The 20,425-nt window shown below is 69.5% G+C and overlaps 2 protein-coding genes and 1 long non-coding RNA gene across 3 annotated transcripts in view; all 3 read left to right on the top strand.

The window, feature by feature from the left end:
- Positions 1-10,887, top strand: part of LOC135328308 (maestro heat-like repeat-containing protein family member 2B) — a gene marked incomplete at its 3' end in the record, with an annotated part of 33,489 nt that extends 22,602 nt beyond the window's left edge. The window contains exons 3-22 of the mRNA XM_064511428.1: positions 2,745-2,884; positions 3,093-3,215; positions 3,677-3,842; positions 4,222-4,320; positions 4,836-4,987; positions 5,201-5,344; positions 5,762-5,854; positions 6,131-6,200; positions 6,293-6,406; positions 6,866-6,936; positions 7,214-7,333; positions 7,933-8,040; positions 8,230-8,389; positions 8,529-8,569; positions 8,865-9,006; positions 9,600-9,652; positions 9,926-10,033; positions 10,192-10,311; positions 10,515-10,637; positions 10,819-10,887. Of these exons, the coding sequence (XP_064367498.1) occupies positions 3,201-3,215; positions 3,677-3,842; positions 4,222-4,320; positions 4,836-4,987; positions 5,201-5,344; positions 5,762-5,854; positions 6,131-6,200; positions 6,293-6,406; positions 6,866-6,936; positions 7,214-7,333; positions 7,933-8,040; positions 8,230-8,389; positions 8,529-8,569; positions 8,865-9,006; positions 9,600-9,652; positions 9,926-10,033; positions 10,192-10,311; positions 10,515-10,637; positions 10,819-10,887 (1,968 nt within the window). The remainder of the gene's footprint in view (positions 1-2,744; positions 2,885-3,092; positions 3,216-3,676; positions 3,843-4,221; positions 4,321-4,835; positions 4,988-5,200; positions 5,345-5,761; positions 5,855-6,130; positions 6,201-6,292; positions 6,407-6,865; positions 6,937-7,213; positions 7,334-7,932; positions 8,041-8,229; positions 8,390-8,528; positions 8,570-8,864; positions 9,007-9,599; positions 9,653-9,925; positions 10,034-10,191; positions 10,312-10,514; positions 10,638-10,818) is intronic.
- A 14-nt stretch (positions 10,888-10,901) lies between these two features.
- Positions 10,902-11,956, top strand: LOC135328141 (uncharacterized). Its single transcript, XR_010388878.1, has 3 exons — positions 10,902-10,971; positions 11,216-11,717; positions 11,903-11,956. It is a non-coding gene; the product is annotated as an uncharacterized LOC135328141 (long non-coding RNA).
- A 10-nt stretch (positions 11,957-11,966) lies between these two features.
- LOC135328139 (maestro heat-like repeat-containing protein family member 2B) lies at positions 11,967-18,565 on the top strand. The gene is made up of 19 exons (XM_064510453.1): positions 11,967-11,982; positions 12,082-12,217; positions 12,345-12,440; positions 12,720-12,824; positions 13,058-13,181; positions 13,340-13,449; positions 13,736-13,888; positions 14,402-14,556; positions 14,697-14,859; positions 15,117-15,310; positions 15,676-15,813; positions 16,008-16,119; positions 16,487-16,633; positions 16,938-17,120; positions 17,386-17,541; positions 17,724-17,846; positions 17,988-18,090; positions 18,227-18,292; positions 18,442-18,565. Exons 2-19 carry the CDS (start codon positions 12,149-12,151, stop codon positions 18,540-18,542), a joined length of 2,298 nt encoding a protein of 765 aa, XP_064366523.1. The 5' UTR covers positions 11,967-11,982; positions 12,082-12,148; the 3' UTR covers positions 18,543-18,565.
- Positions 18,566-20,425: the final 1,860 nt, after the last annotated feature.

Raw genomic sequence — 20,425 nt, 5'->3', positions numbered from 1 at the left:
ATGTGTCCTATACCATTAAGTGTGACAACAGCTGCTAATAAAAAAACACACATGCCAACTCAAACAATAAAGCTGACCAGATCTGCTCTTCAGTTTGCAGAGGACTGGTCACAAGACAGAACTCACACAGCTTTAGCAGGCAGCCTTGGCTACAGGGCAGCACTTGGCCTTTTTTTTCCCCCCCCAAGGTGAAGTGGCTGGTGAGGAGTAACCCTTTCTCACCAAAATCACTTCCTTGACAGTACTTTCCCTGTCCAGGACAAGGCTAAATGCTCTGGAGGTAGACACCCCTTGTCCTCTGCAGAAAGATGGGAGCAGCTTGGCCATACTTGGGGCTCTGCTGACAGAGGAAGGCAGCCCTCCAGACTGCTGAAATGCAACCAGTAAATGAAGACTAGGATGCTGTTGCAGAGCATCTGACACTAGCTTTTATTGCCCTCCATCAGAGTGACTCAGTGCTGCTGCATTGGGAGAGATGTTCATGTTCTTGGCTGGCTGTGGCAGTGGAGCTACACTTTGCAGTCAGTGTGGAGTAAAAGCTTAGAACTAGATCCAGTTAGGCCATACCAGCATGGATTTTACAGTCAGCTAAATAAGTTGACTGTTGGCATTGGACCCTATGTGCCCAGACCCCTCCTGATCTGCAGGGTCTGTCTTCTGCTGAAATTTTCTCCTGCCCAATAAAGGGGAGCTTAGGTTTTCCTGTACAATATGAGCTGATAGGAGCTTTCCTTTAGGATGTGCACTGCCTCTCTCCTTCCCCTGAGCCCTGTTCTTATGGCATGTTGGAGGCTGTCACAGGCCTGAGGCCTCCAATTCTGGGTCCAGCCTTGTGCTCCTTGGAGAGGGAGTGCAAACCTTGGTGGAGGGAGCAGAGGGCAGGACACAGACAGGCGTGTACCCAGGTGACAAGCCTGCAGCAGGCTCCTTTTTGGAGAAAGGCAGGCAAAGAGGCGGAGGAGAGAAAAGGGCGAAGCAGCCCCTGGAGAGCAGTCGCCCCTGGCTGTGGGGCTGGGAGGGGCTGCTGAGGCCAGGTCGGTGCCCAGCCCCCTTGGAGGAAACCCAGGGGGTGGCAGTGATGGAGGGAGATGGGGCAGGGTTGGGGGCCTGGTGGGGTCCTTGGCCTGCTGCCCTCTCTGGCCCCCTGCCCTGAGTGGGCGTGGCCCTGGGGCAGGGCCCTTATTGGCTGGCAGCCCTTTGTGATGGGCAGGGGTGGCTGCTGGGGCAAGCCTTGATTGGCCAGCAGCCCTTTGTGATGGGCGGGGGCGTGTCCCCAAGCAGGCCCCCATTGGTCTGGGCCCTCTGTGATGTAGGCGGGCGTGTCCGGGGCAGGCCCTCATTGGCCGCAGCGCTCTGGGGCGGTGAGGGTGGCGCGCAGGAGCGGGTCCCCGCGGTCCCGCTCTGTCCTCAGGCAGGGCTGGCGCAGCAGCGCTGTCCCTGGCCCGGCGCCATGCGGAGACTCCGGGCGCTCCGAGGTGAGGGGCTGGGCCGGGGCTGGGCCGGGGCTGCAGGAGATCCCCAGCGCGAACCCCTGGTGCTCGGCACCGCTGAGCAGGGCTGGCCGTTTCTGACGCTGCGAGAGCTGCCCTGACCCTGCAACTGCACCAGCTCCCCGGGAGAAAGCCGCCTCCTCGCTCCCATGCAGCTCCCTCCAGGCTCTGGTTTCACGGGCTTTCCACCCAAGGAGCTAATGGGCCCTGGCTGCGAGGCAGATCTCTGCGGATGGAGATCCCCCAGCCTCCCTGGGTGCCTCTTCCGGGGTTTGACCCCCTTCACAGAGTCGCAGACTGCTGGAGGTTGGAAGGGACCTCTGCAGATCACCTAGTCCAACCCCCTGCTCAAGCAGTGTCACCTGCAGCACCTGGCCCAGGATGGTGTCCAGACAGCTTTTGAGTATCTCCAAGGATGGAGACCCAAAACCTCTCTGGGCAGCCTGTTCCGGTGCTCGGTTACCCTCGCAGTAAAGAAGTTTTTTCCTTGTGTTCAGACGGAGCTTCCTGTGTTTCAGGTGGTGCCCGTTGCCTCTCGTCCTGTCCCCGGGTGCCACTGAGAAGAGTCTGGCCCCGTCTTCTTTGCACCCTCCCTTCAGATACTGATACACATGGATAAGATTCCCCGCTCAGTCTTCTCTTCTCCAGGCTGGGCAGGCCCAGCTCTCTCAGCCTTTTCTCGTAGGAGAGATGCTCCGGTCCCTTCCTCACCTTAGTAGCCCTGTGCTGGGCTCTCTCCAGTAGCTCCATGTCTCTCTTGTCCTGGGGAGCCCAGAACTGGACCCAGTCCTCCAGTGGCCTCACCAGGACTGAGCAGGGGGAGGATGCCCTCCCTCGACCTCCTGGCAATGCTCTTCCTAGTGCAGCAAGGCACTGCTCTCCCTTCCCCTTCTCCAGGCTGCCCCAGGCCAGCTCTCTGAGCCTTCCCTCGCCTATCATGTGCTCCAGTCCCCAGCCATCCTGATGACTCTCTTCTGGACTCACTCCACTATATCACAGCGTTGTAGCGTGTCTGTCTTTTACTGAGGAGCCTGGGCTGGACCAGCGTCCGGGGTGGTCTCGCTAGTGCTGCACAGAGGGGAGGAGTCCCTGCCTTTGCCCTGCTGGCTGCCCGCCTGCTGACACAGCCCTGGCTGCGGTGTTAGTGCTGGGGGAAAGGATTTCTCTGCAGGCTGAGGAGACGTTTGCCCCGAAACAGCGCAGGCAGCTGAGGCCAGCAGAGCTGGTGCTAATCCTCTGGGTCTCTCCTTGCAGGTCTCTTCACTTGTGGAGGCTGCTGGTCCCGGCCTCCCGTTCGGGAGGATGGAGGCAGGGCGGCAGAGTCCGTCCCTGCAGCCGTCCCCACCTTTGCTGGGCGAGTGGCTTCTCTGTCAAACCGCCTGCAAGAGGAGGAGGTGAGGCGGGGGCGTCGCGCTGTGCCGGGCCTGGGTTTGCGGGTGCCCGGCAGGGCCCCTGGTTTCCCGAGGGCGCCGCCGCCCTCCTGCCACCCGCGCGTGCTGCAAACGCTGCAAACGCTGGCGGGGCCCGTGTCCCCGGCTCTGGGGCTCCCTGGCACTGAGGAAAGGCAAGGCCAAGCTCTTCCCTTCTGGGCCGTGTCCCCAGGGCGGCAGAGCGGAGGTCTACCGAGAGCTGGAGAGAGTCCTGCAGGGCGACGACGGCCGCGTGCAGAGCGCTGTCCTGGCCAGAGTGATCGCAGCGGCCTCGAGGGACATGAGAGCGGCGCAGGTGAGCTGCTCCTCTCTGAAGGCAGCCAGAGGCGCCTGGCTAGAGCCCGGTTTGGTAAAACGCAGGAGGGCTCTGAGGACCCGTGTCTAGCACTAAGCCCTGTCAGAGGCTCCCAGACCCCCTGTGACAGCTCCTTCCCCGCGGATGCGGCTCCGCGATAGAAAAGGCCGTGTCCAGCCCCGCTGCAGAGGGAGCGCAGAGCAGAGCAGCTGCCTGTGCCGGCGGCGCCTGCGCCCAGGGCTGGTGGCGGAGCTGGGACGTGCAGGGCCGCGATTTCTGCACCAGCAAGTGTTTCCTGGAGGCAAAGGCCTTGGGGACTCGTCGCTGCAGTGGATTTGGGGGGCGATGCCCGGGGCTGAGCGGGGAGGTGGCCGAGGCAGGAACCGAGAGCTGGAGGCAGGCGGTCGCTGCCGGCGCCTTGGGCCTTTCTCCCGCTGAGGGAGGTTCGTGGCTCTCGCCAGGGCGTGACGGAGCAGGTGCGGACGGCCGCCAGCGACGTCCTGGTGGCTCTGGCCCGCTGCCACTTCGACAGCGTCATGTGCGAGCTGCAGTGCCGCCTGAGGGCCCTGGGAGAGATCTCCGAGGACCTCGTGTTCGTCACCTTGGGCAAGCTGGCCAGCAGCTACGGTAGGGCCCCTCGGCCTCCGGCTCGGGGCTGTGGTCTGCGGTACCCGGGAGAAGGGATCCTCCCCGATCTCCCCAAAATGCTCCATGCTGAACTGGAGGCTGCAAGGTTTCGGTGCCCCTCGCTGGCTGCTGGGGCCGGCTCTGCCCCCGCCGCCCTCCCAGGCCCCCGAAGGGCTGCCCCGCTCCCCACTCAGGGCAGGCACCAGCACCCCATCGAGTCCCGGCAAGCCGTCCCCACGCCGGGGCCTGCCCCAGCCCCTGCGGCAGCTCTGGCACCCCCCTGGGCCCCCGCCGCGCTCCCCTGGGGCTCCCCCGTGCACTGCCCCGGCTCCCCGTGATGGCGGCCGCTCTCTGCGCCTCTGCCCGGCCCTCTTCGCAGCCCTGCGGTGCGTCCCCTTCGTGGGCATGACGCTCTTCGCCCTGCGCACGATGCTGAGCCAGGTGGGGAGCAGCCGGACCCTGCGCGCCGTCTGCAGCGGTGAGTGTCGGCCCCGCGGGCAGGGGCAGGGGCAGGGCAGGGGCAGGGGCAGGGGCAGGGGCAGGGGCAGGGGCAGGGGCAGCCTCGGCGCCTCTGCTGCGGCGCTTTGCTCCCGGTGCGACCTGCCGGGCTCCGAGCTCTGCCCCGGCTCCCTCCCGCCTGCTGCGTGCAGGGCGGGCTGGTTTTGGGGGGTTTCGGGGGAGAGGGCGAGTGTTTGGGACGGCTGGGGCAGGGACAGCGAGAAGCGCAGGAGGGGAACACGGCTGGGAGGAGGAGGAGGAGGAGGAGGAGGAGGAGGAGGAGGAGGAGGCGTGATGGGGAGGAGGAGAGCAACAGCGCAGCGTTTCCATCGGGGCACCTCCGAGCACCGCGCGGCTTGTGCCTGGGGCCGGAGCCGGTCTCGGATGGAGCCGCGGCGAGCGGGGGGCTGCGGCCGAGGGCAGGCTGGGGCGGCAGAGCAAGGCCTCGTCCCCGCCACGGGCTCTCCCTGACCCTTGCGCCCTCTCTCGCCGCAGTCCTGGAGCAGTGGTCGAAGGCCGTGAACAGCTACCTGGGCGCCTGGGAGCAGTGCAGCTTCCCGCGCGTGGGGCAGGCCCAGCTCTGCAGCAGCATTTCCCCGCTCTTCGGCCACGCGGTGGGGAGCTGGCTGGGCTGCGAGGAGGAGGAGGTGAGAGCGGCTGCCGCGCCGGCCCCGCGACGCCGGGGGCCTTTGGGCAGGGCCGGATCCGGGGGGGCCGGGGTGGGGACGTGCCCTCTCCTCCGGAGCAAGGCCTTCTCCTCCAGGGGAGCAGGGCGCTGCCTCTCCGTGGGGAGGGCAGACCGTGTCGGGGGGGAAGGACCTGGGGCCCCGCTGAAGAGCGTCTCGCTGCCCTCCCTGCAGGCCAAGCAGGCCGTCCTGGGGGCGATGGCTGCCATGATGGGCCTCCTCGTGCGCGAGGAAGAGCACCGCGAGCGCGTGTGGGAGCAGCTCCCCTGGCTCCTGGGCCAGTACCAGCAGGTCCAGGACTCTTTCCGGGTGACCAAGGTGAGGCGTTGTGTGGGGCACGGTGAGGCTGTGGGGTCTGTGCGTGTGCCGCGAGGTGCTGGGGGGTCTGTGGGGTGCCTGGAGGAGCCGGGACCCCTTGAGAAGAAAGGGGGGGAGCAGGGGAGGCTTGAGGCCTGCTGGGCTTCTCGGGCAGCGCCAGAGCAGCGCAGGTGGGGCCGAGAGGGAGCTGAGCGTCCCCGGGGCCGACCTCCTCGGGAAGGGAGGCCTCGACCCCCGTCCCTGGGGCGTCGTGCGCGCGAGGGACTCTGCTCTGATGCCCGGGCACCGTCGAGAGTTTAGGTTATTTTCCTGGGGCCTGGAGTGGAGGAGTTCATCACAGAAACGCCGGGTTTCCTTTCTTAAGACATTGCTTTAGGTGACAGCCCCGCTCTTCTTCCCACCCCCGTTCCCTTGCAGGCTCTGAGTTATTTCCTGGCGGTTTTGGGGGAAGTGCAGATCCCCATCCCCCAGGACGAGGTTGAGGCCATCGGCACCGCTGTGCACCGCCAGGTAAGGGCAGCCTGACCCCGTACCGCTTGCGCTGGGTGCCGCAGACCTGACCCACGGGGACAGGAAGGTCCTGCTGGGCGGCCGGGCAGAGCGTCCTTGCAGCGGGACCTACCTTAAGGCCAGGTCTGTGCAGATATTTGGGAGTCACCTCCCATTGCGGTGTCCAGAGGCTGTTGTAGCCAAAGCCCCCGGGGAGGCCAGAGCGGAGGGAGCAGTTTCTTTCCAGCCCCCTCGGAGCTGGTGCTCTTCTCTCTAAAGCGCCCCTTGTTCCCACAGCTCAGTGACGGGAGCAAGCAGCACAGCGGGGAGCACCGGTCGGAGCTGTCCTCCTGCGTCCTGCTGCTGGGTGAGGGGAGGAGGCTCCGCGGGACACCGCTGTGCCCTCGCTGCTCTCTCCCGACCCTCTGGCTAACGCAGAGCACGACTCTTCCCTCGCAGCCCGAGTTTGCCCTGAGGACACGGTGGCCTTTCTGCGCTCGCAGCTGGGGAGTCGGAGCGAGGCCGCGCGCGTGGTGTCCTTGGATCTGCTCGGAGCCCTGGTGCGCCCCACAGGTCAGTGCCGCGGGGCGCAGCGAGGCCGGCCAGGGGTTTGGGCTGCCGGGCTGGGGGCAGACACGGCTGCCAGTGATGCACAAACGCCCGAAACGAGCTGCAAAGCGCGTGTTCCCCAGCTGAGCTGCTGTGCGGCTGCAGGGACAGGGATGTGATGGGGCGGCTGTAAACGGCGACGCACCGGTGACGGCGCTCGACGCTCGGTGACGGGGCAGGGACATGAGCTACTTGTACCCATCGCATTTCTGCAGCGCTCTGTGGTGTTAAAACAGTCGGTCCCGTCACCCGGTTGTGTCTGTAAACGGAGTCGCTGGGGGACTCTGCTGCTTCCTCGGCCGTCACCGTCTTGTCCCGGGTTTTCGGTGCCGCTCGTGTGTGAGCGAGCTGGGAGCTTTGGCAGCTCCCCGCTGACCCGAGGGCTCTGCCTGAGCGCCCGCCTCTCCCCGTCTTTCCCAGCAGCAGAGAGAGGCCAGAGCCTGCCCCTGCTCGTGCAGGCGGTGCGCTGCGCGCTGGGAGACCCCAGCAGGAAGGTGAGCTGGTTGGCGCGGGGCGGCACCGCGGTGGGCGGCAGAGAAAGCTTTTGCTGGGGGCAGAGCCTGGCCAGCCCCCGGCAGGGCTGCTGCTGGGGGTCGAGCCTAGGGGAGCGTTTCCCCGTGGAAATGCTCCTGCGTGGCAGTGGCTGTGGGAGCAGCGGGGCCTCCCGCACCCCCACGGTCTCCGCGCGGGGCTCAGGGGCTGGGTGGGTGCGAAGGCGTCTGCCCCCGGGCTTTTGAGCAGAGGGGGTAACTGCAACGTGCTCCGTGGCAGGTGGCGAGGGCAGCGCTGCGCTTCACCAAGGAGCTGCTGGGCTGCAGCGTCCAGAGCTGCTCGGCCTGGGACCTGGTGGCCCACGTCTTCGCCACGTTCAGCCAGGCCTCCGGCAGACTGGTGAGGGCAGAGCGCGGCGCTTCGGCTTTGCTGTGGGCCCGGGGTGTCCGGGGAGCCCCTGCGGGTGCCCTGGGAATGGGGAGCCCCCCCAGCAGGGCTGCAGTCCCCGGTGCAGAGGGCCGAGCGGCGTCCCCACCGCCGTTCCCGGGGGGATCTCGGAGGAGGCCGGGGGGTGCTTTGGCCTCCCACCAGCACGTAACAAACCCGACTGCGGCGCTGCCTGGGCCGTGACTCCGCTGGGCCGTGCGTGCTGCCGTTTCAGCGCTGTCACCGAGCGCAGCCCCGCCGCAGGGCAACCTCCTTGCACCGGCTCGGTGTCGCTGCGGCATCGCTTGGGCCCCGGAGGAGCTCGTAATCCCGACACCCCGACTGACGACGCTGGCGACCGCCCCGAGGAGCAGCGGGTCTCCCTGGTCGCAGCCTGTTTAGTGCTTCCTTCCCCTGGGATCTGGCCCCTCCCGTGGGACTTTCTGCTCTCTCCTGCCTCCGGAGATGGGGGCTCCCGGGGGAGCATCCCGGCAGCGCTGGGTGGTTCAGGCTTCACCTCCCGTCTCAGGGACAGGGGCTGATGCTGGTGCTGTCCCAACCGTGTCTTGCAGGCGCAGGGAAAGCTGTCTGAGGCAGAAGCGCAGGAAGCAGCAGATCTTCAAGCCCTGTGCTTGGACATCCTGCGCTCCCTGGACGTCTCCGTCCGGGGGATGACCAAAGTAAGTCGTCCTGCGCCCTGCTGCTGCCTCCCTGCCCCGCTCTCCCCAAAGTGCTCCCCGAGCAGCCCCTCAGGCGCACAAGGCGAGTGGAAATGCAGAGCGTCGTTTCCATCTCGGAGCTGAAACGAGCTGGAGCTGGCACGGAGGTGGGAACCGCGACGTGCTGAGTGGCCTCGTCCTTCCCTGCAGCTCCTGTGGCCGCGGCTGCTGCAGTACGTGGTGCCAGCCCAGTACACCGGCACGTTGGTGCCGCTCTGCCGGTGCCTGCGAGAGCTGGCCGAGAGCCGGGGGAGAGCAGGGGGCGAGGACGGAGAGGAGGAGCCCAACGTCGCGGCCTCCCGGCAGCGAGGTAGGAAGCCGAAACTCTTGCCGTGAGCCGTGTCAGGCTGTGCCGGGGGCCCGTGGGCCGCGTGGGGGCTGCCCAGCCCGGGCAGGGGCAGGGTACGGCGGGTCGCGCCGCTCTCACCGGCCTCTCTGTCTCCTCGCAGCCAAGCTGCCGAGGCCGCAGGCCCTGCTGGCTCGCCTGCTGGTGAGTAGGGGCCCCGGGGAAAGCGCTTCGGGGCCTGGAGGCGGCGGGAGAGGTCGGGGCAGAGCCGCGTCGCAGGCCGGGGCCGGCAGCCCGCGGGGAGGAAGCGGCGGGCGGGAGTGAGTCGGAGCCTCCCCGGCCCCGCGGGACCCTGCTGCTGCGCGGGGGAGAAGCCGGCGGCGCCGGGGAGAAGCTCCCGGCTGGGCCGGGGCCGGGGCCGGGCGACCGCCCTCCGTGCGGGGAGAAGCTGCGGCTCCTCCGGCCGCCCCGAGCCCGGGTCTCGCCTGCCCTCTCCCAGGTGGTGGCGGCGGCTCCTCACGCCGGCGGCGGCTGCGGCGTCGCTGCCCTGCGGCTGCTGCGGGCCCTGTCCGCAGAGATCCACGGCGCCCTGGGGATGGTGTGGGCCGTGAAGATCCCCTTCCTGCTGCAGTGCCTGGAAGGTAACGTGCCGTCGGGGAGGAGGAGGCTGGAGAGGCCGAAGGGGAGGCAGGAGAAGGCGGCGTCCAGGCGTGAGGGAGGGGAATTGGCCCTGGGTTTCTCAGCGCCGGCTCTGCAGCCGTTGCCCTTCCAGGGAGCAGCGCTGACGCCCAGGAGCAGTTCATCTGGGGGACGGGGCCTTTCTTGCCCGTCACTGCCACGAGCAGGTGTGGCAGCACCCCGGCGTCCTCGCTGCGTGGGTGTTTGGGAGGGCCGGACTCAGCGCTCCTGGGGGTGGGTGAAACGTGTCCTGGTGCAAACGTGTGTGCATGGTCCAAGCCCTCGTGCGAGGGCCTGGTTTGCTCTGGAGCTGCAGTCGAGCGATGGGGACTGGGACCGGCGGGCGTGTGGCTGAGCTGAGTCCGTGCCCCTGTCCCCCGTCCCCAGGGTCCGTCAGGTGTCCTGGGCCCGGCCAAGAGTTCGGCATCAGGGCTTGAGCCTCCCAGCTTGGGCCCCTTCTGGCGTGGGAGCCGGAGGGTGTTTGAGTGCCAAGGAGCCCCCGGGCTCTTCTCTGGCGCTAAGTAACACGGAGGGTTTTCCTGCTCCGGCTTTGTAGGGCAAAGCGAGAGCTGCCTGGACTCTGCCGAGTGGGAGCAGCTCCTGCTCAAGGTACAGCGCTGCCGCGAGGGCAGCAACTACCGGTGGGGAAGGGGGAAGGTGTGGGTGGAAAGGTAACCAGGAGCAGGGGAGCCCTGAGCAGGGAAATGCCAGTTTTGTTCAGAAAACAGGAAACACGGGAAAGACCCCCTGCAAAGGCCCTGGGGATTTTGTTTTGCAAACAGCTGTGGATCACAGAGGGTCGTGTCGTGTTGTGCCGTGTCCAGTCGTCGCACGTTGTGACCTGCTCTGCGGGGGCTTCGCTTCAACTTGTGTTTCCCCTAGTTCCTGAGGACGTCGCTGGAGACGATCGAGAGCCAGGCCTGGACCGTGGGCCTGAGCGTGGAGCTGAGCCAGCAGACGGGCAGCTACCCCCGGCCGTCCCGGGAGCAGGTGGGTCCCTGCCGAGGCCTCGTTTCTGCGGGAGCCGAGCGGAACGGCCGGGCGCCGCGGCCAGCTCAGCCGGGCCTGGTGCGGGCTGGTGCGTCGCGGCCGGCTCTGTGCCGCCAGACCGTGCGTGACCACGTCTGGGGTGGCCGCTTGTCTTTCAGGCCTTCCTGTATAAAGCTGTCGGGGTGTCCCTGGCAGCGTGTCGGCACGTCCCCTACGTCCGCGGGGAAATGAAGAAGTATCTGTTAAGGATGAATTACTTGGAGGTGTCTGAGAGAGAGGTGAGTTTCCTCTTCTCCCCTTGCTTTCCCCGGAGCCCCTCGGTATTCCCAGGGGAGCGGCGATCTCTCCGAGCAGAGCGCTCCAGGCTCTCCTCCTTTCCTTGCCGCTGCTGTTCCCGTCGGAGGATATCGCGAGTGTCGCTCGGAGCTTGCCGTGGTGAGTGTCGGCCAGAGGCCGCCTCACCCTTTCCCTTGTGTTGCAGGCGATGATTTCGGTTGTGGCCGGCTCTGCCGAGAGCCACTTCCACCTTGCCTTGGAGGTGCTGCAGGAGTTTGGGGCGTCCATGGAGGAAAGACCAGTGTCCGGGGCTTTCAAACGCCTGAAGGTAAAGGATGCCGGGCGTCCTGGCTCCTTTGTCCTCTGCTTTGTTTCCACTTGCAAACCAGCGGCAGCCCAGGGGTGGCTGCTGCGTGGAAAGCGGGGCGGCTCCTTCGCCGGGAGGCAGCGGGAGCCGGGGCCCGACGGAGGCGCCGGGCTGACGTCTCGCGGCTTCTCCCGCGGCGCAGGAATACCACCAGGGGAAGAGAGCGGGGAGGCACGCGGCCCTCGTGCTGGCCTACGGCCGGATCGCGCTCCGTGCCCCGCCGGAGCAGCTCCTGGCCCGCGTGGAGAGCGACGTCGTGGGGCGCATCCTGCGGCACTACCGCGCCAGCTGCCAGGTGGGTGTGCGGGCGCAGGGCGGCCACGCAGACGTGGGTCTTCCCCGAAGCTCCCGCGAGCGCCGACTGCCCCCAGCGCCCCGGGGGCGGTTGTGCCCTGCCCGTGCTGGCGGAGGGGGACGCGGCAGCCCTGGTTCGTCCCTGCTGCCCCGCGGGGTCTGTGCGCTCCGGGGCCGCTGCTGCGTGTCCCGCGTCTGTGCGCCTTGGTTCTCTGCCTCTCACCCCACCGCCTTTCCCCTTCCAGGTGCTGGGCTTCTCCTTCTCCACCAAGGTAAGTCCTGCCCCCCGGGGCCTTGCTCGCGGCCCTTCCCGCACCCCTTTCCCCTCGCAGGCGTGCCGGACTCGCCCTCCCGCTCCCCGGGCCGGGGGCCGGGGGTCTCCTTGCGGTGGGTAGCCGGGAAAGCTCGTGCCTCCGCGGGGGGAGCTTCTTCCCGGGAGGGGAGAGGAGGTTTCCTTCCTGCGACCCGCGTGCCGAGCCGAGGTGCCCGAGGCGCTGGGCAGACGCAGTGGCCCTTGCGCGCCGTGCTCTGGGGCTGGGCTGCCCGCCGTGCTCCTCGCTGAGCCCTCGGCGCTCTGAGGAGTTCCTCACCGGCGCCGCCGTGTTTCCCTGTGCCGGGACGCAGGACGTGCAGCTCAAGCTGGCGCTGATCCGGAGCGTCGCCGAGGTCAGCCGGGCCGTGCGGGTGGCGGGGGGCTCCCGCGGCGTGGAGCTCTGCCGCAAACGGGAGCTGCTGGGCACCTTGCTGGTGAGTGCCGGGGCCGGGCCGGTGCCGCGGGGAGGTCGGGGCCGAGCCCCGAGGCCGGTCGCCCCGAGGCGCGATGCTCCGCCTTGGCCGCGCGCGACCTCTGGAGCGCCCGGAGCCTGGTGCCGGCGGGAGGGCTCTCGGCGGCCGCCCGCTGCCCACTGTGCGCGTGTCTCTGTGACCTGCAGGGCTTCGTGCAGGGGGAGCCCCGGGATCGCCTGGCGTCCCCCGTGCGCCGGGAGGTGTTTGTGGCCGTGGGGCACTTGAGGTAGGGTCTGTGCGCCGGGGCTGCGGGGGGGTGTCATCTGAGCCGCCGCTCTGGGGAGCGGGAGTGAGACGCGTGTGTGTTTCCCTCTTTCTCTGCCAGCAAACTGAAGCCATCGCTGAGCCGGGAGGAAAACCGCGACCTCCTGGATCAGTGTGTGCAGAGCGTGATGCCCCTGCCTGCCCTGGAGCCGGCGGAAGAGGAGGGGGCGACGGCGGCGGACGCCGGGCACGTGCAGGTACCTGCCGGCCCTTCTCTGCCGGCCTCTCCGGGGATCCCCCGCAGCACGCGCCGCGCTCTGCCCCTGCGGCCGAGCTGGGCGTCTCCGAGCGCGGCCCAACGCCCGTCCTTCTCCCCGCGCTCAGGGTCTGCACGCGCGGACCATGGGGGCTCTCGGCGAGCTGCTGACGGCCCTGCTGGAGGAAGACCTCAGCTCGGACTGGCTCGCGGAGATGCTGCACGTGAGTGTCCGTGGGGGGACGGGGAAGGCGTCACCAGTGCCGGCTGCGTGGGGAGAGCTGGGCTGTGGAGGCGGCGGGGTCAGCGCGAGGTGGCCGTGGGGCAGGTCTGCGCCGGTGCCCTCCGTGAGGGGCTGCTGGGGACGCAAGGGGCCGCGCCACCGGCTGCCGAGGCGGCAGCTCCTGGGCGGGACTCTGGGCGGGAGGGAGGCGTCTGGGGTGGCGGTGGGCAGGCCGGGACGGCCGGGGGGACTGGTGTGAGCCGGGTGTGCTCTTCCGCAGGTGCTGGAGTACTGGCTCACCTCGGCCAAGGAGTGGGAGCGGGAGAGGGCCCTGCAGGCCTGCGCCCAGCTGCTGGGCGCTTTCGAGGAGCGATTCGAGCTCACGGTGAGAAGGGACCCCCCACCCCCGCACGCCGTGTCCCCCCTCCCCGCTGGCTGCGGCCCCAGCAGGGAGCTCTGCCCCACGCCGGGCGCTGGGTTTTGGGTCTCCCGGGCTGTGGGGCTGCACCGCTGCCTGCCCCGATGCCCTGCCACGGCTCGGGCGCCAGCACAGCCGGGAGAGGGAGATCGGCCGCCAGGGCTGCCCGCGACCTCCTCGTCGTCCTTGTGTTTCCCCAGGGAGAAACCTCTTTCGGGCCCTTTGGCTCCATGGTGGGACTGCTGGCGCCTTTCACCTGCGACTCGCTGGCCACGTCCCGCCAGCGGGCAGGGGCCTGCCTCGGCCACCTCCTCCGCATACAAGGTGAGGGCAGCCCCCTCCCGGCCTCGGCCAGCCCCCCGCTGCCCCCCGCGCCCCACGACTGCGCGGGGCCGGGCTCCGTTCTTCCTTCCTCTCGGCCCCTGGGCCAGAGGTGGGTCTCTGTCGCCATCGCCGCCCTTCTCTCCTGGTGCTCCCTGCAGGCAGGACGCTGGAGACGGGGGCCGAGGAGGACGAGGTGCAGCCCTTGTGCCAGCGGCTGAGCGCCCCAGACGCCGAGGCTCTGCGCCAGGCTTCCTCCAGACTCAGAAAGGTGCCTGGCCCCACGGCGCGGGGGGAGCCGGTGCCCGGGCTCCCGCGCGGCTCCCTGCTTCGCTGCCGGGGCCCCGCTGCGTTTTGGGAGAGCCAAAGGAGCAGCAAGCGGCTGTCGAGCGGCACAGAGCACGGCAGGCCCTGCCTGCACAGCTGCCCCGTAAAGCCCTGGCACCCTGCGGGCCCAGCGAACTGCCCCGCCGACCGCGCGCTCGAGTCTCCTCCCCTTTCCGAAGGGCCGGAGCAGACCTGTGACGTGGCCTCTCCCGTTTCTGATGTCTCCCCAGATCGTCTGCAAACACATCCCGCCAGCGCAGGCCACGGACTTCCTCTCTGCCGCCCTGGACGGGATGCTGTCGGCCAGGTCTGTGTGTGCTCAGGCAGCGGGCGAGTGGCTGCTCACCTTCCTGGAGACGTGCGGGGGGCAGCTGTTCACGGAGGTGAGAGACGCCTTTTCCCGGGGGCTTGGGCCTTCCCGCCTCCGCCGCTGCCGGGCCCCTCGTGCAGGTGCCGGGGGCCAAAGAGCCGCCCCTGGTGCGCAGCGCCGAGGGCTCTGTCGAATCCGAGTGCCGGCAGCCTCATCCCGGGGTTGTTCTTCGTCCGGTGGCACTGACCCTGCTGGGCCAAACCCCGGTGGCTCCCACGACGGAGGCAGTTAGAGCTGAGGCACCCAAAGTGCCCAGTTGCTCCCCGGTTCTCGGGCGCGATGCTCAGCCCTCCCGGCCCCAGGAGCCCAGGGTGGCTCCTCGGCGTCGCCCTCGGTGGGCAGCAGAGGTGTGTCCCCGTGGCGGTCCAGCGTCCCCCCGCCGCTGCGCAGAGCCTTGGGGCTTTAGGGCTGGGTCCCGAGAACTGGTCGGGGAGCAGGAATTGCTCGTGGGCCGAGTGGCGGTGCCTGGGCCGTGCGGGAGGAGCAAGAGAGGATGGAGACGACGGCTCTTGTGGTCTGCGTTCAGGTGCCAGAAATCCTGAGCATCATCTACGTCCGGATGCCGACCATGCAGCAGGACACCCTCCGGCACTTCCTCCTGGAGGCCGTGTCCCTGCTCGCCCTCTACCACCCCGGGGCCGTCATCGACAGCCTGCTGCAGAAGCAGCTGCCCATGGACAGGTACGTGCACTGCCCCGGCCCCACGGACGGGCAGGAGCCGCCACCAGCCCCGTGGAGGCCAGGAGAGCGTTTGGCGCTGCCGAGGGCGTCGCAGGTGCCAGAGCCCGGGGGCTCACGGGGGAACTTCTGCTCCCTTGCAGTGACACCGAGGAGCTGTGGAGGGTCCTGGGGGGGAAGTTCTTTGTGGACCACTTCCTGCGGGTTCTGATGGAAAAACTGAAGAACTCGGGAAGCGACCAGCCCAGGAGCAGCTCTGCCAAGCCCGAGGCAGAGGAGGAGGAGGCTGCGCTGGAGCCTCTCAAGGTACGTGCACCGGCTTCGTACCTGACTGCCCAAATCACCCTTCAGCCTGAGGGAGCTCCGCGCACGCCGCGAACACCCCTGAGCCCCCCGGGCCGGTGCCGTGCCGGGCCCTGGGCAGCGCTGGCAGCCGAGAGCGTTTGCTGCTGCCGGGCTGCAGGGGAGTGAACTGCAGGCAGTGAAGGTCCCCGAGGCGGGCAGGGCACAGGTGGGAAAAGGCCTCGTTTTCACAGGCGGCTTTGGGTTGCATTTCTCTGCAGATGACCCGGGCCATCTCTGTGGTGGTGTCAGCGCTGCAGAGCCCGGAGGCTGTGCTGCGCCTGCTCCCGGAGCTGCTGCCGGTGCTGCTCAAGCAGATCAGCGCCACAGTGGGCAAGGAGATGCCGTCTTCCGCACTCATCACCCGGGGAAAGCTGTTCCTGAAGGGCCACGCGAGCGACGACAATCCTTGCAGGTAGGAGCCGGGGGACAGAGACGCAGGGAAAGCTGCAAACTTTGATTCCCGGGTAGGAAGGTGCCCCAGGCAGACTTGTTTTTTCCCCTGGGCTCTATTTATTTTGGTTTGGGTTTGTCTGTTTGGTTGTAGTTCTTGTTTTATGAGCGTTGGCGTGCTGGTTCGTTTGGTCTCTGTTGGCGTGTTTGTGAGCCGACGGTCCCTGGGGTCCCTAGGCCGGGTGTCTTCGAGCTTGTCGGGCTTCAGGGTTGTGAGAGGTCATTCCAGGGGTGTTTCGCAGCACGAGCGAGCGAAGGCCTCGCGGGCGGCAGCGTTTCCTTCGCCTGTCGCCGTGACTGAGGCCTCGCTGCTCTCTCCTCGCCCAGGCTTTCCCTGGAGACCCTGGAGGCGGTGCTGCGCACGTGCCTCGACGGGAAGTGGCTGCGGCTGCTGCGGCAGCAGGGCGCCTGGGCTGCCCTGGAAGACCCCCGGGCTCACCACGACGGCGTCTGCCTGCTGACCGGGTGAGAGCCCGAGGAGGCGCCTCGCTGCTCCGGGGTGGCCGCGACCCGGGAGGGGCTGGCGGGACCCTTCCCCCGGGCCCGGGCGTCTCGGAGGGGCCGAGCGGAGCCCGCGTGGGAGCGGGGGGATCGCGGGGGCCCGAGGCCGGGTGCCGCCCTGCGTGACCGCGCGTCGCCTGCCTGTGCTCTGCGCGCAGGGTGCTGCTCCGCGCCGGGACCGTCTCGCTGCCCCTGGTGCTGGTGCTGACCCGGTGGCTGGACGCCCCCTCGGCCAACCTGCGGGTCACGGCCGCGGCTTTCTGTGCGGAGGTGAGGGAGAGGCGCGAGAGGGAGGTTTAGGAGGGCTTTTCTCAGGGTGCCAGCAAGCAGGTGCCGGCAGAAGGTGTCCCGTTCCCGGCGGGAGCAGATCCCCCCTCGTAGCAGCTCTCTCAGGAGCTGCCCTTCCCCGGCCCCTGCCCACCCCCACCCACCCACGAGCCCCCCGGGCACAGGGCAGCGCTGCCCTCGGCCTGGCCGAAGCCGCAGCCTGGGCCGGGCCCCAAGGGAAGCTGCCGGGCGCCGGGGCGGTCGGCCGGGGCTGGCGGGGCTTCCTCGTGCGGAGCCCGGGGCGGCTGCTGCTCCCGGGCCTGGTCCGCATCCGTCTGCGGGTGCCGACGGCCGGGTTGCTGTGCTGCAGCTGATGAAGGAGCCGGCGCTGCGGGAGTGGAGGTGCCTCCAGCCCATCGCGAGGGCCTTGCTGGAGAAGCTGCGGGACTCGAGCAGCACCGTGCGGCAGATGGCAGCGCGCGGCCTGGGCAACCTGGTCAGCGGGGCGCCGGAGAAGGTGAGAGGGGCTTTGCTCCACGCGAAACGCAGCCCTGCGCGACCGGAGAGATGCCGGCGCGGAGCTGCGGGGGATGAGAGAGAGCGGGCAGCGCAGCAGAGGCAGCTGCGAGTCTCTGCCCCGAGGGCGCTCTGTTCTGGGGCACCAGCCGGGCTGCGGAGGGGACGGAGGTGCCGACGGGCCCCTCGGGCTGCGATGTGCTCGGGGGCTGCTTCTGAGAGCTTCAGCCCCTGGAGGCGACGGGGAAGAGGGGCGGTGGGAGGCAGGGCTAGCGGGAGGCTCACGTGTGCGTCACGCTCGGCAGCTGCGAAAGCACAAGGGAGCGGTGCTGGAGGCGCTGCGGAGGGGCCTGGAGGACGCGGCCGCGGCGGAGGTGGTGGCAGAGAGCCTGCTGGCGCTGGCGAAGGTGGTGACGGAGCTGAAGGGGAAGGCTGTGGGCTCCGCCTTCAGGGACATCGCCAGGGCCACCAAGGGGTTCTTCGATGCTGTGAGTGAGCGGCGGTGCCTGGCGCCTGCGCGAAGGGTCCCTCGCGGGCGCGTCCGAGGGGGCGGCGGGGGCAGGGGCCGCTGCGGATCGGGAGGGTTCGGGGAAGACGCTTCTCTCTGGGGCGGGCGGAGGAGCTGCTGTTTGTGCCCCCCGTGGGGGTCCTTTCTCCGGGCGTCGTGCTCGACCGGCAGCGCCCGGGTGTTGCAGAAACAGCCGTACGCGGCGTCCCAGTCGCCCGCCTGAGGGCCGGGGTTTCTGGTTGCAGGAGCAGGCGTCGCTGCGCTCGGCGGCCTTCACCCTGTACGGGGTGCTGGCCGCCTCTGCCACGAGCAGGTGGAGGTCTTTCTTCACGGCGGAGCTGGGCAGCACGTGGGCCACCCTCGTCCTGCACCTCCGGGACCCCGACCCGGGCGCCTCCATGGTAAGAGCCCCGGGGGAGCAAGAAGCGAAGCCGGGCGGCAGCCGCAGGGACGTTGCTGCCGTTGCCGCCTGCTCGGCAGCCGCAGGGTCCCTGCAGAGCCTCCCCGAACGCGTCCCCGCGCGGTGGCCCCTGCGCCGCCCAGGGTAGCGACTCCAGCGCCCCGGCTCACCTCTCTTTGGCAGGCGTGCCAGGGCGCCCTGCGGCTGTGCGCCCCGTTTCTGGGGCTGCGGAGGGTGCGGCAGGGCCTCGCCGTCACCACCCGGCTGAGCGCGGCCGAGCTGCTGGGCGACGTCTGCAGCCAGCTGGTGAGGAGCCGCGCGCCCGGGCGCGATGGGGCCGCGGGGCCCTCGCCGGCCCCGGGAGAGGGAGGGAGGGAGCGGGCGACGCGCCGAGGGCGGCGGGGTCGTCTTGCGGCCGAGAAGGACGGCGCGTCCCGCGTCCCCCAGGCCCAGGAGAGCCCCGAGCACCAGGAGATGCTGTACGTCGCCGCCCGGCGCCGCTTCCTGGGGAGCTGCGGGGAGCTGCAGGCTGCGGCCCTCGACGTCGCCGGTGAGTCGGGGCGGGCGCTCTCTGCGGCCGCTGCCCCCGCGCCGCCGCTGTCCCCGTCTGCCCGGGCCGGGGGTCCCGGGGGCGCTCTGATGTCGGTGCGTCGCCCTGACGTCGGTGCGTTGCTCTGTGCGCGCAGGGGTCCTCGTGGAGCACGCGGGCCTCGAGTGGCTGACGCGGGAGGAAGCGATGCCGCTCTCAGCAAGTAGGTGACGGGGCCCTGGCGCCCCGGGCCCGGGGGTTGGGGGGGGGTTGGGCCCCGGCATGGCGGCGGCCGCGGGGCAGCACGGCCCTGCCGGGGAGGCCGGGCCGGTGCCGGGTGCGGCCCTGACGCCGGTGCCGGTGCCGTTGCAGCTCTGCGGGTGCTGCGGAGCGACGGGGACCCGCGGGTGCAGCAGGCGGCCGCTCGGCTCCTCCGGGACACCGGCCTCGAGCAGCCCCCGCGGCGGCGCTGAAATAAACCTCGCCGGGAACCTGCCGCAGCAGCGGGGCGTTTCTGCGCCGGGGCCCGGGAGCCGCTTCGCCCCCCGCCGCCCCCGTTGGCCGCCGGGTCCCCGGGGCTCCGGCCGGGGCCGCTGTCCCGGGGCTGAAGGGGGCGGGGCCAGAGCTGCGGCGGGGGCGGGGCTGAAGGGCGGGGCGGGGCCGGGACCAGGGGCGGGGCAAGGCGGCGGGTGGGGCGGGGCAAAGGGGCGGGGCCAGACCCGCGAAGTGGGCGGAGCCAATGCCGGGGGCGGGGTGGAGCCACGGGAGGGGCGGGGCCAGAGCAGTGGGCGGGGCCAGGGACGGGGCGGAGCCGGGCGGCCCCTTCCCGGCGCCTGCGCGGCCGCTCCGGCCCCCAGGGCCGCGGGCGGGCGTTGGCGCTGGGTGTCCGGGGCCCCCGGGCCGCCCCCTCCCCGGCGCGGGGCTCCCGCTTGCCGCAGCCCGGAGGCGGCGGGGCGGCAGCAGCGAGCGCTGCCCCGGCCGGGCCGCCTGGCCCCAGGTAAGCGGTGCGGGCCCGGCCGGGGCCGTGTGCGGGGCGGGGGGCTCTGCCCGGCCGGGCGAGGCGGCTCCGGGGCGGGAGGCAGCTGCGGGCCCGGTGCCCGCCCGTCGGTGCTGCTGCCGGGTGCTGCCCGCTGCCAGCTCGGCCCGGGCCCCGCGGTGGGGGGGGAGCAGCCGCGCTCGGCCGGGTTCGGGCTGCGGGGCCGGTGGGGGCCGGCGCGGGGCAGTGAAGCCCGAGGGGCCGGAGCCCAGCGCCCGCCCGGCCCGGGCTGCTCAGCGCCGCGGGGCTGGGCCCTGCCTGCGGGGAGCGGAGGGTCCCCCCGGCCCGGGTGCCCGGCACGGCCCGACCCGCGCGGGGCCGGGGGGGCTCATCTCCACCCCCCCCCCAACACCCCCGTGGTGCCTGGGGGCTGCGAAAGGGGCTCGGGGCGCTGCTGCGGGGCTGGAAATGGGGGTGGTGCAGGGCTGGGAGCTGGGGGGGGCGAAGGGGGGTTTGGGGGGCTCAGCCTCCACTTCAGAGCCCCCAAAGGAGCCCCTGGGGCCTGTCTGGGAGCACCAGAACCGCAGCGCTGGGGGGTGGAGGCTGAGTCCTGCGTGTCTGGTGCTCCCAGACAGGCTCCGGGGGCTCCTTTGGGGGCTCCGAAATGGAGGCTGGTCCTGCGGGTCTGGGGCTCAACCCCAGGCTGCCGGGACTGGTGTCTGAGCTCAGAAAGGGGGGGCTTAGTCCTGGGCTTTGGTGCTGGAGAACAGGTTCAAGGGCTCTTTGGGGCTGGAGAAGCAGGATGGGGGTCAGGTGTGGGGCTTGGAAAGGGAAGTCAAGTCCTGTGGTTTTGGGGCTCAAAGGTGGGTCCAGGGGGCTGCTGTTGGGGCTCAGAGTGCATTTCTGAGCCCCTAAACAGCCCCCAGACCTGCGGTTGAGCTGCAAGAAGGCAGGGTTTAGCTTCCCTTTCTCAGTCCTGCATTTCTGGGCCTCAGGAAGCAGGTGCTGGGGCTGGGAGACAGAGGCCTGGTCTTGGGTTTTTGAGCTCAAAAATGGAGACTAAGTCCTGCATTTTAGGGGCTTGAAAATGGAGGCCTGGTCTGGGGTTTTTGAGCTCAAAAACAGAGACTAAGTCCTGTGTTTCTGGGGCTTGAAAACTGCTCCAGGGGGCTGTTTCTGGGCCTGGAAACCAGAGGCTAAGTCCTGCGTTTTTGGGACTTGAAAGCAGAGATTCAGCCATCTGTTTTCAGCCCCAGAACCAGAGGCCAAGGGGACCTGTTTGTGGGTGGTGGGAGGGTGGTTGGGCTGGGTGGTGGGAGGGGGGTGGGCAGGGCCTGTGGACCCTCACCGGAGGTGGGGGTCCATGTGCGGGTGCCCCAG

The sequence above is a fragment of the Dromaius novaehollandiae genome, chromosome 4 (genome assembly GCF_036370855.1).
Source record: "Dromaius novaehollandiae isolate bDroNov1 chromosome 4, bDroNov1.hap1, whole genome shotgun sequence".
NCBI lineage: Eukaryota > Metazoa > Chordata > Aves > Casuariiformes > Dromaiidae > Dromaius > Dromaius novaehollandiae.
The sequence above is the reverse complement of the archived record's forward strand: the minus strand, read 5'-3'. Positions and strand labels throughout refer to the sequence as shown.